At 36.4% G+C, this 22,290-nt stretch overlaps 1 protein-coding gene across 1 annotated transcript; it reads right to left on the bottom strand.

Moving 5' to 3' along the window:
• Positions 1–4,328: 4,328 nt before the first annotated feature.
• On the bottom strand, positions 4,329–13,024 carry LOC128217735 (small nuclear ribonucleoprotein F). Its single transcript, XM_052925084.1, has 4 exons — positions 12,930–13,024; positions 9,805–9,930; positions 9,397–9,461; positions 4,329–4,774 (listed from the first exon to the last, which is right to left on the bottom strand). The coding sequence occupies exons 1-4, from the start codon at positions 12,933–12,935 to the stop codon at positions 4,708–4,710; spliced, it is 264 nt and encodes an 87-aa protein (XP_052781044.1). The 5' UTR covers positions 12,936–13,024; the 3' UTR covers positions 4,329–4,707.
• Positions 13,025–22,290: the final 9,266 nt, after the last annotated feature.

Below are 22,290 nucleotides of genomic sequence, written 5' to 3'. Positions count from 1 at the left end.
CATTCTGACCAAGTTTCATTAAGATAAGGCTAAAATTGTGACCTCTATTTTGTTCACAAGGTTTTTCTAATAATTGACCTAGTGACCTAGTTATTGACTGCAGATGACCCAATATCGAACTTGATCCAGATTTTATAGAGATGATCATTCTGACCAAGTTGCATTAAGATTAGCCTAAAATTGTGACCTCTATTGTGTTCACAAGGTTTTTGTACTAATTGACCTAGTGACCTAGTTATTGACCGCGGATGACCCAATATCGAACTTGACCTAGATTTTATAGAGATGATCATTCTGACCAAGTTGCATTGAGATTAGGCTAAAATTGTGACCTCTATTGTGTTCACAAGGTTTTTGTACTAATTGACCTAGTGACCTAGTTATTGACCGTGAATGACCCAATATCAAACTTGACCTACATTTTACAGCGATGATCATTCTGACCAATTTGCATTGAGATTAGGCTAAAATTGTGACCTCTATTGTGTTCACAAGGTTTTTCTACTAATTGACCTAGTGACCTAGTTATTGACCGCGGATGACCCAATATCGAACTTGACCTAGATTTTATAGAGATGATCATTCTGACCAAGTTGCATTGAGATTAGGCTAAAATTGTGACCTCTAAAGTGTTCACAAGGTATTTCTACTAATTGACCTACTGACCTAGTTTTTGACCCCAGATGACCCAATATCGAACTTGACCTAGATTTCATAGAGATGATCAGTCTGACCAAGTTTCATAAAGACTAGGTCAAAATTGTGACCTCTGTTGTGTTCACAAGGTTTTTCTAATAATTGACCTAGTGACCTAGTTATTGACTGCGGATGACCCAATATCGATCTTGACCTAGATTTTATAGAGATGATTATTCTGACCAACTTGCATTGAGATTAGGCTAAAATTGTGACCTCTATTGTGTTCACAAGGTTTTTGTACTAATTGACCTAGTGACCTAGTTGTTGACCGCGGATGACCCAATATCGAACTTGACCTACATTTTATAGAGATGATCATTCTGACCAAGTTGCATTGAGATTAGGCTAAAATTGTGACCTCTATTGTGTTCACAAGGTTTTTCTACTAATTGACCTAGTGACCTAGTTTTTGACCTGGGTTGACCCAATATGGAACTTGACCTAGCTTATGTTAAGATGATCATTCTGACCAAGTTTCATTAAGATAAGGCTAAAATTGTGACCTCTATTTTGTTCACAAGGTTTTTCTAATAATTGACCTAGTGACCTAGTTATTGACTGCGTATGACCCAATATCTAACTTGACCCAGATTTAATAGAGATGATCATTCTGACCAAGTTGCATTAAGATTAGCCTAAAATTGTGACCTCTATTGTGTTCACAAGGTTTTTGTACTAATTGACCTAGTTATTGACCGCGGATGACCCAATATCGAACTTGACCTAGATTTTATAGAGATGATCATTCTGACCAAGTTGCATTGAGATTAGGCTAAAATTGTGACCTCTATTGTGTTCACAAGGTTTTTGTACTAATTGACCTAGTGACCTAGTTATTGACCGTGAATGACCCAATATCAAACTTGACCTACATTTTACAGCGATGATCATTCTGACCAATTTGCATTGAGATTAGGCTAAAATTGTGACCTCTATTGTGTTCACAAGGTTTTTCTACTAATTGACCTAGTGACCTAATTATTGACCGCGGATGACCCAATATCGAACTTGACCTAGATTTTATAGAGATGATCATTCTGACCAATTTGCATTGAGATTAGGCTAAAATTGTGACCTCTAATGTGTTCACAAGGTTTTTGTACTAATTGACCTAGTGACCTAGTTATTGACCGTGAATGACCCAATATCAAACTTGACCTAGATTTTACAGCGATAATCATTCTGACCAATTTGCATTGAGATTAGGCTAAAATTGTGACCTCTATTGTGTTCACAAGGTTTTTCTACTAATTGACCTAGTGACCTAATTATTGACCGCGGATGACCCAATATCGAACTTGACCTAGATTTTATAGAGATGATCATTCTGACCAAGTTGCATTGAGATTAGGCTAAAATTGTGACCTCTAATGTGTTCACAAGTTATTTCTACTAATTGACCTACTGACCTAGTTTTTGACCCCAGATGACCCAATATCGAACTTGACCTAGATTTCATAGAGATGATCAGTCTGACCAAGTTTCATAAAGATTAGGTCAAAATTGTGACCTCTGTTGTGTTCACAAGGTTTTTCTAATAATTGACCTAGTGACCTAGTTATTGACTGCGGATGTCCCAATATCGAACTTGACCTAGATTTTATAGAGATGATTATTCTGACCAAGTTGCATTGAGATTAGGCTAAAATTGTGACCTCTATTGTGTTCACAAGGTTTTTGTACTAATTGACCTAGTGACCTAGTTGTTGACCGCGGATGACCCAATATCGAACTTGACCTACATTTTATAGAGATGATCATTCTGACCAAGTTGCATTGAGATTAGGCTAAAATTGTGACCTCTATTGTGTTCACAAGGTTTTTCTACTAATTGACCTAGTGACCTAATTATTGACCGCGGATGACCCAATATCGAACTTGACCTAGATTTTATAGAGATGACCATTCTGACCAAGTTGCATTGAGATTAGGCTAAAATTGTGACCTCTATTGTGTTCACAAGGTTTTTCTACCAATTGACCTAGTGACCTAGTTTTTGACCCCAGATGACCCAATATCGAACTTGACCTAGATTTTATAGAGATGATCAGTCTGACCAAGTTTCATAAAGATTAGGTCAAAATTGTGACCTCTATTGTGTTCACAAGCAATTGTGAACGGACGGACGGACGGACGGACGGACGAAGAGTGATCACAAAAGCTCACCTTGTCACTACGTGACAGGTGAGCTAAAAAGTATTGTTTTAGTTGACATTTACTAAAGAATATAATTCCTTAAGCAAGGAGCCCGATCTAGAAAAATACTTATTCTATTTTCAGGCTTACACAACACAGAGTTACTTTCAGAAATGAACCATCACCCTGCATGCAATGAATATTGAGTTGTTTGTTGTGCTATTGCTTTTTATGGAACTTTGAACTTGGGATATAGTGTAAAAAATGAGAATACCTGGTAAATGAGAATACCTGGTTTGTTAACATTTTCATAAGTCACGTGGAATCATTTCAGCATGTGCGCATGATGTGTTTTTACCATTGAGCATGATGTCCATTGAATGAAAAGTATTGGAAGTTTTTAGTGAAAAGGCCAAGTTTCTCTAAATCTTGAACCAAACTTTCTCAGTCAATAAAGGGGCATAGCTGTAATTTTTATTAAGGATATTATCAAGTTATGTTACCTAATTGTATGATTGCTTACAACAACTGTGTGAAGTCTTAAGTGAATTGAATAAATGGTGTAGGAGTTCTTGCTCTTAACTTTAACCAACACAATATGCCCTAAAACCGGTTTCCAAGTCAACCAATATTCAACTTACCAGTGAAAATGTTTACTTGCCCTAAAACTTGAACCGGATGTTGATGCAGGGACAAAGTTATTTATTGTATAGCACTCCTTATTCTTTGAATGGTTAAGAGCTTAAAATGACCTTATTATAAATAAGTTATAAAATGATTAATAATTTACGGAGTCCAATCATTGTGCAATTGGACAATTTTGTGGCTGCAGCTTCTAATATGTTTGAAATGTACATGTATTCACTGTGCACAGGCCAGGGTAAAAAAATGTTTTAAAACATGGTATTTCTTTTAACTCAATTCACCCATAAAGCTAGAATATGCTTATCAATTATCTTCATTGTAACATGTTTAATATGAGAATACTAACTTTGAAATTCCATTCACTACTGACAATTATACACCACTTTACATTAGTATTTTGCCAGCAAAGCTCCAGTTTAACTTCTTTCTATTAAGGTGCGTGATGTCTTTGGAGTAGTAAACTAACAAGCTGATGGCTCTCTGTACCAAATAACCAATGATACCAAGCCGTTACCAATCTTGGAGCTAGGGATCATGGTACTGTGGCATACAGCGTGTGAAACATCAGTCCTCGCAACATGAAAGTTTATTCCAAGATATTTAAATGCCTTAACAACAAAACCTGATCCCAAAAAAAGCATATCAGCTTGTCTTCTTCTTGACCATTGTACATGTTCCATAATACTTGTGTTCATACATGGCACATTGTTAAATCATGTCCATTTGAAATATTTTTTCGCCAAAGTATAACAAAACCATACAGTTACACATACATGTAGCGTATGTAACAGTGTGACAGGTGCTAGACTGTGTGTCTCTGCCACGTTAGCTGCATAACCAACAAACCACACATTTTTCTCATTTAATATATATTTACACAATAACAAAAATGGTCAGCTAACATGATTGAGTAATTGAATTGAGGTGTGTCAGGCTTCCTGTTCTTCAGACGCAAAAAGAATCACACTTGGGTGGACTTTTCTTTGTAGTGTACAAATACTAATAAATTTGTAATTCATGGCTATATGCACTTGTTTAAATGATATTGAAAATCCACTTAATTTTTTTTAAAACATTGAAATTGGTACATGACACTTAAAATCATGAAAATTTCACATTTTTACAACAATAATAAGCACGTAAATGTTCAAGACACTAATGACGACAGTCAATAATTGAATGGAGTGATGTGCTATGTACAGGTGGTCATGGAGAGAATAGCATGGCTCAGTCCTTCATCTCCCCTTCCTCGTCCTCCTCCTCAACTCCTCGGACATACAGCACATTATTGCACCTGAAGAACAATTTATTATGAGTAATGGGCATGAGTGGATGTCAATTCTCATCTGTTTTTACTAAGTTGATCAACAGGCATAGGGGACCAGTTATTTATTGGAGTATTGTCATTTGTTACATATTTTGAGAATGTCTTAAGTTTTGAGATACCACTGGTTGAAGAGTTTACATGCGGACTGCCCAGACAACATCCAAGGCTAGACAATAACAACTTTTGTGAAAAAATGGACTAAAGCCCAGAGACATTGATGAGAAGGGCAGAAATAAAGGAGCATTGGTCAGCAACTTTTCAGAAGTAATTGTTAGAGAACACAAACAATGAGACACAATCAAGTGCAGTCATTTGAACTAGCAATACATACGTTCTTATAGATAAATGAATTACCTGAAAGCTTCAGTTGCACACCATTTTTATCAATCTTATTAAAAAAACAACAAGAGGGCAAAAGGCCACCATTCTGTGATACCTTGCATCAGAGTGTATAGAAAATGTTTTGGGTCTTTTAAGTAGCTTTGACCCTCCAGTTAAGGAACCCGTTTGATGGCCCCGCGCCACCCTTGGGGAAATTGAGATATTCAAGATGGCGTCCAAGATGGCCGCCAAATTTAACCCAAATTAACAAATAACTCGTAATTGTGTTTTGATGATTTAATTCCTGTGCAAAACTATACCATAATGTATTTTTTATTGTAAACCGATAAATTCTAAAATATTTCATACCATGTTAAGGCCATCATGGTGTCTAAAATGGCCGCCAAACTAAAATAATTGACAATTGAGTGAGGTTTTGTTGCAAATACCATCCATTTATATACACTCGTTTTTAACATTACAATGTATTTATGCAATATAGGTATCACAAATAACATTACAAAGACACATATTAACCAAGATGGCGTCCAATATGGCCGCCAAAATAAGCATAAATTAACAGAGACTAAATAAAACGGGCACAATCGTTTACAAATGTATAGAAACAATGTCAATTTTCTTTATTTAAAATTACAGTGTAGCATGTATTAAAAGCTTTAAAACAAATACTACATCAGTTCTAACTAAAACAGTGAAGTTAGTTTGTTAATTCAAAGATTTATATATTCGTTTTGTTTGCTCATTGTAGCAGTATTTGACATGAGCCTATTATCATTTTAAGCACATCATATGAGGCCAATGAAATTTGTTTTGGTAACATTATTGGGACCAAAGATCGCGTGTCTTTTTTCCCCAACCATATTCAGACCTGTACCGGTTTGGTTGGTCTGATTTAACAACACAATTCCAAACACACGTTTAAAAATTGCTCGCTTGACATTTTCATTAAATGCCTCTGTTGTTGGGGGTAGAGAAGCAAGCTTTGGTGCACACGATGTTGCTTTCCTAACCTTAAAACTCAATACCTTCTGTAGAACCTGTGACATGTCGTCGTCAACAACTGCCATGTTGTAACATTGCGAAATAAAACGAGTTGATCCTTGGTTGACTGTCGAGAAGTCAGCTGTTTCATCTCAAACACACAAGAGTGATACTTGCTTTGATTTCAGTACCTTTAATACTATGCATTTACTTATGCCGTAGCAGCAAGAAGTAGTATCTGATCCTGATGCAGAGTGCATGTGCTGCAAGTAAATCTGGAACTATACGTTTGTATTTGTTGACTGTGGCTGTTATATCTATCAATAATCTGTCTTTCATAGGTGATTCCATAATAACTTTGTTTGTGATGTTTTGTTCTAGGTGATGGTGAAGAAGAAGAACAAAACATCGCTATCTTCTGAATTTACTTAAATGCCTCAATCGTTTTCCTTTGCTATACCAACAATTTAATGGGCAACAATTTTGTCAGCTTCTTTATTTCTGTTGTGCATATCATGACATGTAATTATTACAGTTGGTGTAACTTGAATAGGTGAATCTTCATCTCCAATAACAATAAGCACTTACACGTCTAGGGAATGAAATGTTGCTACCGACATGATCTCTTTCTGAGGAGGAATTTGCATTGCAGTTGACAACTGATGTACGAGCAAAGTATGTGATCCTATCTTTTCCCGTGTTTCAGTTTCTGTGCTGTATTGCCTGTATCTAGCGAAGATAAGTAGCCGTCTATAATTATCGATGTTACTTGCTTTGTTGCAGAACGTGCTGACACCTGAACTTGCAAAGACTATTTCAGCACAGAATTGGATTTGGCAAGTCACATTCAAAACATCGCTGTTGGAACATGGGACAACTCATAGGTCAGTAACCTTTCACAGCAAAGTCACGTGAGCTTGCTTGAAGGCCGATCACTCTTGTGACAATTTATTATGTCTTAAAGACCTTCGTATCACCAGCTCGTATACCCTTTCGTGTTTCAGCTTGTGTTCTGGGCCCGTATTCACTTACGTCCTGAGTCTGAGTTAGAAACTCAAGTTCAGAAATGCGAACATTTAATGTTGTTATAAAAATGCTATTGTGACAGAATGGTCCATGGTCACAATATATTTTTAAACAAGTTCGCAAAGTTTCTACATTTTATTTACAAGCAACACAATGGTAAAATTTTAAACCCAGATTTCAGCTCAGACTCTCTGAGATCAGCCCGCATCTCAATCCAACCTATGTCATATCCACGTGATCTCACCTAACTACATGTAGCATACATGTAGGTATTGCTCTAGGATTATGATCACGTGCATATGCAAGACCGCATTGTGTTCCACTATAACATGGGTATATATTGTCAAAAGCGTTGTTTCTGTTACAAATAATTCGTTCTACAATCAGGCACACATCTTTTTTCAAAATTAGTTATATTATAGATATTTTAAAGAATTCAGATTTTTGAGGCTGAGTCTCAAACTCAGACTCAAGACATTAGTAAATACGGCACCTGATCATGCGACTAATCTTGACATTGAAACTCCCTGGCCACCATTTTCAAATTCCTTCATTTGTTTGATTCTAATTTTAACAGCTTGATCAACTTTTAGTTTCTGATGCTGTAGGACCTGTAACTAAGTTGATGATTAGATCAGGGTAATTCGACAGGTACAATGGATTTATACAGTCATTTATCGCTCTCTGCAGTGATCTACGATCATTGCAGTCACTCAATATTCTTGCCTTCATTTCCACTTTTGGTTTATCATTAGATGGCTTAATTTGTTCGCTTTTTGCAAGGCTTGAGATATCTGCCTCCAATCTGCTAAAAATGTGTAGACCAAGCGACCATATCTTGGGTGTGTCGGATTTCAATGTAATACCAATTATGCCTTGTTTCCCATACCAGTATCTCATAAATGTTGTCTCAATGAACACATCACTCGAAATGGCATTCCAAACTCAAAGAATGTGACACATCACTTGCTCCCTTTTCCGAAATATTTCCCTACATGAACCGGGTATTGACTCCATAGATCGTAAATAGGAGTGGCAATACCAAGCGTAAAGCACGAGTCCTGCTGCAAAGAAGTCATCATAGATCATAGATTTAATAGCTACCAAATGAAGACCCTAGTCAGTTTCTTTTTCAGCTATATGTGAAGCATCATGATCAGCACTGGTTTTATAACACAGTTATCCATATAGCTTTCATGTTCTACTTCTAGATTACAGCTCTGCAAGAATTTCCTTGAGGTCACCCATGCTGTCTATAATTCCACTTACAAATGTTTCTCTCAGTGGTTCTAGAGAGTTAAATTTGAATAAATAAAATGTCAGTGTTTTTTTATACATATATGTAAACGGTTGTGCACGTTTCATTTAGTCTGTGTTAATTAATGCTTATTTTGGCGGCCATATTGGACGCCATCTTGGTTAATATGTAATTATATAATGTCATTTGTGATAACTTTATTGCATATATGCATTGTGATGTAAAAACAAGATACATGTGTATGAAAATTGATGGTATTAATTTGAAACAAAATCTAACTCAATAGTAAATTTTCTTTGTTTTGGCAGCCATTTTGGGCGCCATGATGGCCTAATTATGATATGATTTTTTTAAAATGGATCGGTGTGCAATAAAAATACATAATGGAATAATTTTGCACAGGAATAATGGATTAATACAAAATTACTAGTCAATTGTTGATTTTTGTAAAATTTGGCGGCCATCTTGGACGTCATCTTGAATATCTCGATTTCCCCAAGGGTGGTGTGAGGCCATCAAACGGATTCCTTAACTAGGGGGTCTTAACTACTTAAAAAGCTAAAAACATTTTCTATACACTCTGATGCAAGGTTCAGCCAAAATATCCCATATGGCTGCCGGACGATAATAAAAATTTAAACATATCTTGACCGATGTCAATGCCTTGCTTTATATTTGTAAAGGGTCATGCAATAAAGTTACCTGTAAAGTTTCATTGAATTTGGCCTGGTAGTTATCAATATTTTTTTAAAGCAAAACAGTAAGTCGGCCTTTTTTTTGTTGGTGTTGATCAATCTCAATGCCCTGTTGTATCTTTGTAGAGGGTCATGCAAGGAAGCTTCCTGTGAAGTTTCAGTGAATTTGGCAAGGTAGTTTCAGAGGAGATGTTTTTAAGCAATTGTTGATGGACCGACAGACTGACTGACGGATGGAAGACGGAGCTAGTGAGCTAAAAATGGTAGCAGGTGGTTAATCAACTCACCTTATCAATACTTCTCCCAGATTGCCTGTCAATGCTCCATCAATAAGTTCTTCTGTGTTTGCAAGCTGAAATAATAAATTTAACATCATGTACATAAAATTAGTTTCAGCTTTCGAAGGATGTTTGAAAACTATATAGACTTCTTTAATTACTTTCGAATTTTATGACATATTGTGATAATTTTTTGACTGGATAGACACCGATAGATCTTTTTCACCTAACATTAGCAGAATGCTAAAATTGAACCGATTGTAAGACAATAATTAAAACCATGTTATGTAAGGGCAACACATCCAATTTGAAATTAGGAATACGCATAGATAATAAAGTTATAATCCATATTTGGAGGACAAAGGTGCCACAGAGCCAACACCCAACACTCCTGTTCTTTGCCCATTTTATTCTCACCTGCAGATTCATGTAGCCATCCACGGAGACCAGGTAACCCTTGTATTCCATGCCCCACTTCAGCTTCACCAAGACTGGTTTTCCTGTTAGACCATTCAGGAATGGCTTCGGGTTCATAGGAAGGGTCTGGAAATGAGTAAAGTTTTAATGACTATATAATTCTTATATCAAAACATATTGTTTATTCATTAACCGTAAAATGAAACTGGAAGCATTTTTATGACTGTTTATAATATCTATACATATGAATATTACAATATTTATACAGTCTTAAGCTGTATTGTATTCCTACTCATTCCATATAAAAAATTCTGCTTTTTATGTTGATTTTGCTGATCTTGAATATCGTTTGAACAAAGACATATTTCAGTCCCTGTGGTCAAATTTCATAGGTTTCCTTTATCGCTTATGTCAAAATGTTGAGGTAAAGGTACAAAATATAGTTTGAGGCATCCAGCTTTATGAGTGTGGGTTTGAAAGAAACTGATAAAATTTGGTGGATAATTGCTCAGTGCAAATTATTTCAGCCATTAATTTATCAGGGTTTCAGCAGGGATAACCTGATTTTGTACAAATCAGTTGTAAATTGCTGTTGATTTTATTAAAATAACCAGAGAAGTAACTCTCAGATTCACCAATACAGGGTATACTTTGACTGGATAAATTCTGATGTAATAAAACTGCAGTCATTTGAACAAGTGGTGGTTCGAAAACATGTGGTCATTCAAGGTCGCAACTAAGACTGACAATTATACCTTCTATGGTACTGACACTGGATCGAAACTTAATAAGTCTAGGAGTAGAGCATCAATAATTACACAATAAAATACACAAATCATGTGCACAACCTTATGAATACCTCGATGTCATTATTTCACACATTTTCCCGAAAGCATGTTCAAAATAAACCAACAATTGGCAATTGTGTTAACATTTTCGAAAGTTGTAAAAATTTGGAAAGGTGTGAAAAACCATTTTTCAATGGTAATGTTTGACCGCTAATACTTGATAAGGGCATTTGGGAAGATAATTGTGAAAAGTTTGACAACAATTTAATCATATTCTTATGTTGTTTGTTTAGAAAATGACGTTTTTTTTTTAAAAATAAACTGCTAATTATTCACTTACTGGATTTTCTTAAACATTGTCAAATTTAGTAGACGACAGCTTTTGAACAAAATGGAAAAATAAACTTTGCTAATTTATCCAGTTATTTTATTTTCTTTAACATTTTCACATTTAGTATACGACAGCTTTTGAACATACAGTACATTCAACGAGTTAGACCCACTTTCCGTTTCCCTCCGCGGATTTTTGCTATCGCGGACAGCAAAATGATTTTATCGACTGTCCGCGTTCCTCGGAGTTTGAATTTAAGGCCCTCGGAGGGTGATCAGTCGACCGAAGAATAACGAACTCGGCGTTCCTCGGAGGGGTTAACTCCGCGAAACTCTGCGGACGCTAGATAAGAATCTACGCTAAAGTTATATTTATTTTATTAAAATTTTCAACCGATTACGACGGCTCCAGTAAATTGCTATTATTCTTTTTCCTCTGCCCGTTTTGCATTAAGTTAGCTTACCACAAGAATGCAGTCGTATTTCACTAGTTGCACATGCATCTTATAAACGTGTTTTTGCTAATGACTGATAAACATATTTCTTCCGAGAAATTCTAGGTTACACATTTTCGGAAAATCAGGAGGTCAAACACGTGTTCCAAGTTCACAGCGCATGGTTTTGAAGGCCTTCTTGCCTCGTTTTCTGTGGAAAATTCCATGAAACGTCATAGCTATATTTAACCACCAATAATAAATAGTATATTCTACATTGTATTGATCACGCGCTTGACGTCAGAGGTCATGGTTCAGAATCGTGTAAATAGTCGGCTGCTTTATGATGCAATAACTTAGTGGATGTACTTTAATGATTCAATGTTTATAATTCAATGTTTATAATTCAAGACAATATTCAATTGGCGTTTACGGACATAAATACAAATTAAACGTTGGTACATGTAAGAATCTTTTACGCTTAACAATGTGCATAAGCAAAAAATAAATAACTTCTAAACAAGAATGATTTCTTGCTTATCTGATTAGACTCAGGAGTTCCGCCGCGGGATCATAAAATCGGACGATTCTCAACACTATCGTTCATATTAAACTCGGCGGTAAGCCAGCCACTCGGAGGAACTCGGGGGAATTTTAGCGAGGGCAACAGTTTTACCCTCGGAGGAAACTCGCGATCACCGACTTTATCCCTCGGAGTGAGCAAGAAAGTGGGTCTAACTCGTTGAGTGTACTGTACAGTTGATTTTTCTCCCCGACGGGAGATATGGCATATATGATGTTACAACTATCGATGTCAGAAAATGAGCGATTCATTTGGATGATGAAGTGTGTATATAATTGCTAGTTAACACCATCTCTATATTATTGGAAAATGTTTATGTTTGCTGCACTTCTCACTCAACCCGCTACCGAACAATCCGTGCCCTGATCGGAATGCATTAACAATAAATCGAGAAATATTTTTGTACATGAAATATCACTCAAACCGAATGTAATGTATTGGTAAAGTGTTACCGACATTGCAATCTTCATGACTAAATATTTCACATCATCTATAATTCGCGAACGCCGTTATTTTCTGAAAATTGTTAGTCTGAAATATCGTTAATCCAAAAAATTTTTTTTTTATCCCCAGGATTTCTGATTAACATTGTTTAAACGATTGGGCGATTGCTATAACGCAACACATAATCTGTGCCGAAGTAAACTTATGACTTCAAATTTTGAAAATACATTGTAGATAAGACATTTCACAAACCAACTAAAATGGAAAATTGGATCGTTCACTCGAGGTTTTAGCTTTGTCAGCGGCGTCCTCGAGCAATCGCATGTTTACTGTAGTTAAAAATAATTTGCATGCAATTATATTGAAATAATCTAAAACTTATGAGACAAAAAGTTAAATAAGGAAAAATGGTCGCGAAAATATATGACATTTGCTTAAGATAAGATTTTTTTCAATATATGGGTAAGACCGTGATCTTTGAGACAAAGTTCTCCCTTAAATATAATTACAAATATAACTTCAGTATGGAAAATAAACCTCGCATACCGTCATTTTTGTTGTTTTGTTTACGATCCAGCGTGTTTATCATACGCATGCGCGAGTTTTGAGCCGGCTAACGCTTTTTGAACCCAAAGAAAATAAGCTTCTTCCCACATTTAAACTCCGCATAACGTTTACTTCCCTTCTCTGCGTATTTTGTATAATATATGAGTTTTGTATGTTTACATTAAAGTGCACTGCCATTTGCAAATCACGTTAACATTATTTTAAAAAAAACACAACCTGTCTCAAACAACTGCAACAACTGAAAACAACTGCATTATCAATGTAATCAACATTAACACACTTTTAAAAAAAAATATTATTAACGGATTTCCTTTTAGCAAACATATAATAAGCATTAATCGGGGAACATGTCTTTAATAGACCTATATCTACTTAGATAAACAGATTGAGAACAATGGATTGTATATGGTAAGTTCTAGCACGGACCTATAAACCTGGTTTATAGGTCCGTGGTTCTAGTTCTGAATAAGAGGAACTACAATTCAAAGAGCGCGTTGAATTTTGATCGTAATTGTTTAAATCGACGACAACATAAAAACGCTTACCGAACATTAATTTATTGCACCGAATTCCGGTCCCTTTGGAAATACTTATGCCGTTTATTTGCCAATTTCTGACAGAGTTTCCTTTATGAGCTATTGCATATGGGCTTTCAAAACCTTATGTTTTTCGAAAGTGTATATTGAGCTAAATTCCAGCTTTTTCCTATGCGCTGGAAGGAGGTCTGCTTTGCAAGTCAAGGGAGACCGGTGCATGGAGATTGCTGCCAATAATGTATGGATTTTGAGCCTGGGTCTCACATGACTTTATTTATTATGTACCTAGGCGGTGATAAATATTTTTACACACACATGTTGTCTGTCTACGTTGTTCGTTGAGTGTCTCGCGTTCAGTGTCTGTTAAACCTCAGCATTGATACTTTTAACAGGGTCATTGTTAAATATTTTGGCTACTGGGCTTGTCCCTGGTGTGGTCATTGTATTAGTGTGTGACAGTAAGACTCTGTGTCACGAACGGTATGTATAGACTCTGTGTCGCGAACGGTAGCAAACATATGCCACGAACGGTATGTATATACACTGTGTCGCGAACGGTAGCAAACATGTCACGAACGGTATGTATAGACACTGTGTCGCGAACGGTATCATGTATAAACACTGTTTCGCGAAACATAATCATAGCATATATAGAGAGTGTGTCGCCAACGGTATCATAGTGTGCATAGACACTGTGTCGCGAAACATTATAATAGTATGTATAGACACTGTGTCGCGAAACATTATCATAGTATGTATAGACACTGTGTCGCCAACGGTGTCATAGTATGTATAGACACTGTGTCGCCAACGGTGTCATAGCATGCATAACCACTGCGTCGCGAACGGTAGCATAGTATGAATAGACACTGTGTCGCGAACGGTAGCATAGTATCCATAGACTCTGTGTCTCGAAACATAATAATAGAATGTTTAGACACTGTGTCGCGAAACGTTATCATAGTATGTAATGGACACTGTGTCGCGAACTGTACCATAGTATGTATAGACACTGTGTCGCGAAATATTATAATAGAATGTATAGACACTGTGTCGCCAACGGTGTCATAATATGTATGGACACTGTGTCGCCAACGGTGTCATTTTATGTATAGACACTGTGTCGCCAACGGTGTCGTAGTATGCATAGACACTGTGTCGCGAAACATTTTCATAGTATGTGTTGACACTGTGTCGCGAAACATTATCATAGTATGTATAGACAATGTGTTGCGAACGGTGTCATAGTATGTATAGACACTGTGTCGCCAACGGTGTCATAGTATGTATAGACACTGTGTCGCCAACGGTGTCATAGTATGCATAACACTGTGTCGCCAACGATGTCATAATATGTATAGATACTTTGTCGCCAACGGTGTCATAGTATGCAAAGACACTGTGTCGCGAAACAATATCATAGTATGTATACACATTGTGTCGCGAAACATTATCATAGTATGTATAGACAATGTGTTGCCAACGGTAGCATAGTATGCATAGACACTGTGTCGCCAACGGTGTCATAGTATGCATAGACACTGTGTCGCGACACATTATCATAGTATGTATAGACAATGTGTTGCGAACGGTAGCATAGTATGCATAGACACTGTTTCGCCAACGGTGTCATAGTATGCATAGACACTGTGTCGCGAAACATTAGCATAATGTATATACACACTGTGTCGCGAAACATTATCATAGTATGTATAGACAATGTGTTGCGAACGGTGGCATAGTATGCATCTAGACACTGTGTCGCGAACGGTATCATAGTATGTATAGACACTGTGTCGCGAACGGTATGTATATATAGACACTGTGTCGCGAACGGTATGTATGTATAGACACTGTGTCGTGAACGGTAGCATAGTATGTATACTAGACACAGTGTCGCGAACGGTATGTATGTATAGACACTGTGTCGCGAACGGTATGTATGTATAGACACTGTGTCGTGAACGGTATCATAGTATGTATACTAGACACTGTGTCGCGAACGGTATGTATATATAGACACTGTGTCGCGAACGGTATGTATGTATAGATACTGTGTCGTGAACGGTAGCATAGTATGTATAGACACTGTGTCATGAACGGTATCGTAGTATGTATAGACACTGTGTCGTGAACGGTAGCATAGTATGTTTAGACAGTGTCGTGGACGGTATCATAGTTCCCGGTAGTTTCTATCCAGTTGTTTTAATATTCCATTATTATTTTCATTTTCTATTATATTTCCATGTTTCTTATTTTCCGTACCCTATAAGAATGGTCATGATATACACATTGTCAGAATTACGTCACCTCATATATGTAATTGAACGGAATATAGAAATGGATGAATGTTTTAGTGTAGGGCATGGGGTAGGACCGTAACATGATACTTCAGTAGTAGCTGCTGTTTATTTTGTATGTACTTATATATGTAGTGGTCATTTACTATCATTGAACGATTCAGAGGTTTGGGAAACAGAATACCACTTAAGCTGTTACATAGGGCATTGGCGGTGTTGAACAATGAATGGCATTTTCTTTACCCCGTATGAATGTATGTATATATTATTAGGAAATATATAACAAAGAAATATACGGCTGGACTCTGTTGAATTTATAATAAAAATAACACAAGAAGAATGTGTCATGTAAAGTTACACTATTTACAAATACATGCTCTCAACATAAATGTATTTGTACTGTAAGAAGTGTTTTTTATGTTTTAGAATGCATCTTACGGATCGTGAACTCTCGCAACATGCTACCGTTACTTAATATGTAAACATCACTAATACTGGATTAGCCGTCAACTGGAAACAACGGATCAGACCAATCAAATTGTTTCAATAACAATTTTATTGTTTTATTTCTGTGATTCGATGAACATAATTAGAAAATAAGTTGTTTCCAGTTTGGGCAGTGGTCAAATGTCGTGCAGGGTGTGAAACTCAGTTGATTAATTAAATGACAAATTAAAAGTCCAAAACAAAGTCTAAACCGATTGAAAAACAACAACAACAACATAACAACAACACCGCCTGTCATTGGTATATGCATGGAACAGCCAAATGCTGGTTGTTTAAAATGTCTGAAATAAGTGATATTTATTATATTAGCTACATGTATATCGACTGAAGAAGACCCCCCCCCCCCCCCCCCCACAAAAAAGGAGATATAGACACTGCGGCTTTTTAACCGTTTTGTCTGTACACATGCTTATTAACTGTTTTCTGTATGCTTATTAACAACTGTAAACTGACATTGTCCCCCTTTCCCCCAAACTCCATCCCGATCGAATCATCCCCAATCATTATCACAACAACAATATATAAGCAGTTGTCCTGAATAGAAAACAAACAACGATGGTTCTCTTGTCCTATACCATGAAATGTGGCAACATAATCCAATAAGACCTGGAAAGAACAACTTCACGCATACTTGGGCTCCATCTGGTATATATAATACCGTTCTTTTCGTAACAGTTTGCTACGGTGCCAAGAGTAAAAGGAAAATACATTGAAAATAAGGTTTAGGTTTGAAATTTCCTGATTGGCAACTATTTCATGGTTTAAATGTTACCGAAGCGAGATATGGGACCATACTGGTTTCTTATGATAGCCGGGATTTTGGCAAATGCGTTTGCCAACGGTAAGCATTTATTCAATTTTTCCATCTGATTCGGACAAATTGTTGAATTGGATCGCGCTCATTGAATGGCTTTCATTTATTTAGTCCATCCATGAGCAAACAATGTGTTATTTTATAGATATGACGGGAGGCGGCCCAAAATTACCAGGTAAGAAACATCCCATTATCAAATAATCAATTTTCGTAACAAGTTAATGGGGAGGATGGGGCTGCATTAGCACTGATGTTGTAATAGATGCTTGTAGTCAAATGCTTTTGTATATTACTTATTGATATTGATAAATACTTCTTCTTTAATTAATAAAAATGCCGATCTGTTTACCCTTTTTTTGACTGATTTGCAATACAAATTTTATTAATTTAAATAAAACATATTACACTTTAACAGAACAGTCTCATTCATTGCTGTTATAAGGAAATGTTTAAAAGACATGACATTCTCCAATGATACCCATTCTATTTCCGAAAATGTTTAAGACAAGTGTGCAGCGGTAATCTGTGCGTCACCGCGTTGTATTAACAGCTATGTACCAGCTGGGGAATGTTGTCCTGTCTGTCCTTCACCACCAGGTTATTTTGATATTTTAACATTTCGCACTTAGCTATTATTACTAATCTTATAACATTTTATCGTTGGCTCTTAGGTCGCAACTTTTTTTTATCCATTTTTAGTAGAAGGTAAATCACCCATTTCAAAACACATTTATCCAAGTTCTATTATTGGGCATTATGTCGTACGATCGATGTTAATTTAAACATATAAGTGTGTCTTAGTGCAATGTGTAACCCCAGTTTGTGCCATAATCCAATGCACTATTCTCGTTTGTTCTCTTTTATATGAGTGTGTGGTGTGCGGCCCCGGTTTGTACAATAAGTCAATGAATTATTACCACTTAATCACTTTCAGCCTCTTTTAGATAAGTGTGCTTAATTGCGGAGTACGGCCCCAGTTGAAGCCTAAAGTAATGAATTATTTCCTTTTTTTTATATAATATAGGAAGCTTATATGTGCATTAGTGCGGATTGCGGCCCCGGATTGTGCCAAAATCCCATTAATTATTCTCGCCTTATATCTGTTTAAGATAACTGTGCATTAGTGCGGATTGCGGCCCCGGATTGTGCCAAAATCCCAATAATTATTCTCGCTTTATATCTGTTTAAGATAAATGTGCCTTATTGCGGCGTGCGGCCTCGGAATGTGTCAAAAGCCCATGAATTATTCCCGCTTTATCTCTGTTTAGATAAGTGTGCCCTAATGCGGCGTGCGGCCTCGGATTGTACAAAAGCCCATGCATTATTCCCGCGTTATCTCTGTTTAAGATACATGTGCCTTAGTGCAGCGTGCGGCCTCGGATTGTGCCAAAAGCCCATGAATTATTCCCGCTTCATCTCTGTTTTAAATAAGTGTTCACTAGTGCGGCGTGCGGCCCCGGATTGTGCCAAAAGCCAATGAATTAATCCCGCTTCATCTCTGTTTTAGATAGCTGTGCCTCAGTGTGGTGCGCAGCCCCGGGTTGTGCCAAAAACCCATGAATTATTTACGCTTTATCTCTGTTTTAGATAACTGTGCATCAGTGCGGTGCGCAGCCCCGGGTTGTGCCAAAAACCCATGAATTATTTACGCTTTAACTCTGTTTTAGATAAGTGTGCCCTAGTGCGGTGTGCGGCCCCGGATTGTGCAAATAGCTACACGCCTTCTGGACAGTGCTGCCCGGTTTGCCCAACCCCAGGTGACTACAATCCACCATCATCCTTACCTTTATCTCAATTTGCTATCTAAACTACTTTTGTCTTGGTATGAGCTTGTAATGAACTAAAATATTCGTTTCCCCAGTCTCGGTACCAACCCTCTCCATATTCGGAAATGACGGGAGCATTGCTCTCGGGTAAATAAGAAACACTAAAATTATGTTCACCGAATCAAACTGGTTGTGTTTACAATATTGTCGACATTAATCCGTATCGTTACAATGCAGTTCTTCGTCATGTAACAGCGCCGTAAAATGGATGATTAGCTATTGAAACAGTTGGTCATCGTTATTCTGTATCAGCTTATAAAATCAAAACGTTTTAGATATTGAGCATTGTTGTTTGCAAGTATTTTTGTTAATCTTCTTAAGTCTCGCCAACGAACAACATGGATCGACATTGATACAATTTGCTAGTTTATAATAATTATTTTTCGAGAACATTATGGAATCGACTAGGAATGATGATACTGACAGTACATGACAGGAATCTATATATGTTGCCGACGTGTATTTACACGAAAGTGGTCATTGTTGTCGAATGATCATACATTACACGTCATCTACATCTTCTTAGCTGCTTTGGAGCACATTTGTAAACCTTACATGTTGGTACTACTAGTTAATGCACTCACTATCCGTGTCAATAAATGACGTACACTATAGGCTAATGCATTTGTATTTATAAATCTTTGAGGATCAAAACAGGGCATATGATTTATGTAAAGATGAAAAAAAAACATTCGCGGTATTTGGCACTTTTTAACTGGGGAATTGTAGCAACGTACCTATTGAATTAAAAACAAAAACAACAAACAATAACAACAAAAGCATTTATAAAAAATCATATCTTTTAATCTGTACCTCGGCCATCTTTAGGCTTAAATCAGTTAAATAAGTTGAACATACATTGCATATTTCTGTTTGAAAATAAATGTTTAATGGCTTAAAACTTTACTAACGGTTTTATGAAAATGCATTAAACATTAATTTTTGAACTGCCATATATAAACATCTGCGATTTCATTTTTTGTCAGCGGCCTGGTATCACTTGTTTCAATGGATTTTTGCAAAAAAATGGCTCGTTCCAGGACAAAAAGTTATTAAGTTGTCAAAACGTTCAATCTGTGAGAGTGCAGCTTTAACATGCAATAAGCATCGCGCGTATATTGAAATATATATCGTTAATACTTATCCGCATGACCATTATTGCACAACAGCTTCTGATATGAGAATTGCAAAATCCGAAACAAAGAAGCCCTCTTCAATATGGTACAATGGAAATTGTGCTATGAGTTTCAAAGCTGCACTCTCACATATTTAGCGTTTATTTTTATTTTTTTGTTTTGGAATTAGAAACTTTTTGCGTTGATATCTGCTAACCAGTGATGAAAGACTGCTGACAAAAGATCAGATCGCAGATGTTCATAGTTCAATTCCAAATTTAATGTGTTATGGCTTAAACCGTTACTAACGGTTTAAAAAAATGGATAAAACATCAATTTTGGGACGGAAATATGTAAAGCTAAGATCTGATCTTTTGTCAGGAGTCTTTAATCACTGGTTTGCAGAAATTTACGCAAAAAAATGCTCGTTCCAAGACAAAAATTAAAAAAAAAAAGATGTCAAAACGTTCAATCTGTGAGAGTGCAGCTTTAAAACTGGTTTTAATTCAGCAAATATTGACATTGAGTGGAAGCAAAATAGTGTCGATAATCATGATTCATATACTAATTTTACAGAGGAAAAACCAGGAAATTGCCCAAACCCGAAAGGCCGAATCGGTACTTGTGTAGAAGAATGTAGCAACGACCAGAATTGTACAAGCATTCTGAAATGTTGTTCGAACGGTTGTGGCCATACCTGCCAAATGCCAGACTATGGTAAGAAGTACTATTTGATTTGATATAAATCTACTGGGGCGTTCCCTGCAATTTCTATTGTTTTATCATTAATATTCGAAAATGTATAGTTTGAAACAAACCCTCATGACTCGGTCTAAGTTAAACTGCAGTCTATAACAAAATGTGAAAACTAATTTTCGCCAAAAATTGTCTATGAGCCATAATTCTTGTAATGGGACGCCTCTGCATATACTCTTAATTTTCTTACATAATTAAATTATTTGAAGGTCGATTTCGACTCTTTTCAAATATTACAGATAATGATGTTAGTATATTCGCGTCCATTAACAAAGATGCCTTGTTCTGGAAAACTGTTCATCATACATGTTTTTTTTTGTATTTACTTTCAGAGGGTATTACACAAAGTGAGTATAACTTACCTGTTTTCCTACTTTACCTGTTCCGTTCTACACTATTTTTTCAGTCTTGAAATGCCCCATCTCAGTTGTGTATTCAATAAGTAAAGTATATTTTCATTACTCCCCAAATATACACAGAATAACTTTTCTAATTGTTTTCCCACATAGAAGTGGATTATTTTTCTCTCTAAATAAAGCAGTCTTTTAAATGAAACATATTTGGATTATGGTGCAGATGAAAGACGAACATCTTTTGAAACACAAATAATAGAAGGTTAATAAGAACTTTATTTTCTTTTAAAATCACTTCGCCCATGTGTTCGGTACATAAAAACGACGCGTGGTGTGAAAGACCCACGCCCCTTAATCAAAGTTCAGGGTCACACTGACAGGTTTATCATTATGTAATGATTCATATATGCATATACATAACATAGTTCGTGTTCGGGATGTACCTTTGTCATGCAGTGAGCGATTTTGAAATTCGTTGGTACATGTGTTCGGTACAAAAAGGCGATATTTCTCCTGCAAGACCAACGACCCTAACTCAAAGTTCAAGGCCGCTTAGATTTTAGTCATTATGTAATGATGCATATTTGCTCATAGATAGATTATCGTTGTTCTTTTCTGTTGTGTTCCTTTGTTATGCACGGAGGGATTTTAAAACTTCTAAGCACTTGTGTTCGGTACAAAAAGGCGACGTGTTTGCGTGCAACACTAGAGTCCCTACATATTTACTTCATCACTTTAGGTTAAACATAATGATGTCTTGCATATTAGTTATTGCATAATCTATTGAACTTGATGGCATTCCGGGGGCATTCGTCACTCACTGTAACATCTCTTGCTTTGTAATACCTGACCATCTGTTGTTCTGCCGGCCAAACTTCAACACGATTAAGAACGATTATGGAAATGGGATATTACCTACGTGCTACAGATTAGTGTTTTCTAAGGGTATTACATGGCAATGGAAGCTCAAAAATAATTCTTAATTCTTATTGTACGTACTCTTCTTTTGCCATGCATGCTTTTCCTTTATTTGCATATTAATTCAACTGGATAAGACAATGCCATTTTAAACTATATGGGTTTCATACAAAACTTAGATTAATAATCATAATGAAGACACTGTGAACACGTTA

Source organism: Mya arenaria, chromosome 14, assembly GCF_026914265.1.
Source record: "Mya arenaria isolate MELC-2E11 chromosome 14, ASM2691426v1".
NCBI classification, from domain to species: domain Eukaryota; kingdom Metazoa; phylum Mollusca; class Bivalvia; order Myida; family Myidae; genus Mya; species Mya arenaria.
This window is presented reverse-complemented; position numbering and strand designations above follow the sequence as displayed.

Bases quoted from the DNA above. Each gene is read 5' to 3' on its own strand.
- LOC128217735 (XM_052925084.1), bottom strand. The intron at 9,462-9,804 runs GTGAGAATAAAA...TTATTATTTCAG, and splicing joins ATGGCTACATGAATCTGCAG to CTTGCAAACACAGAAGAACT. The intron at 4,775-9,396 runs GTGAGTTGATTA...ATTGTTCTTCAG, and splicing joins CTGGGAGAAGTATTGATAAG to GTGCAATAATGTGCTGTATG.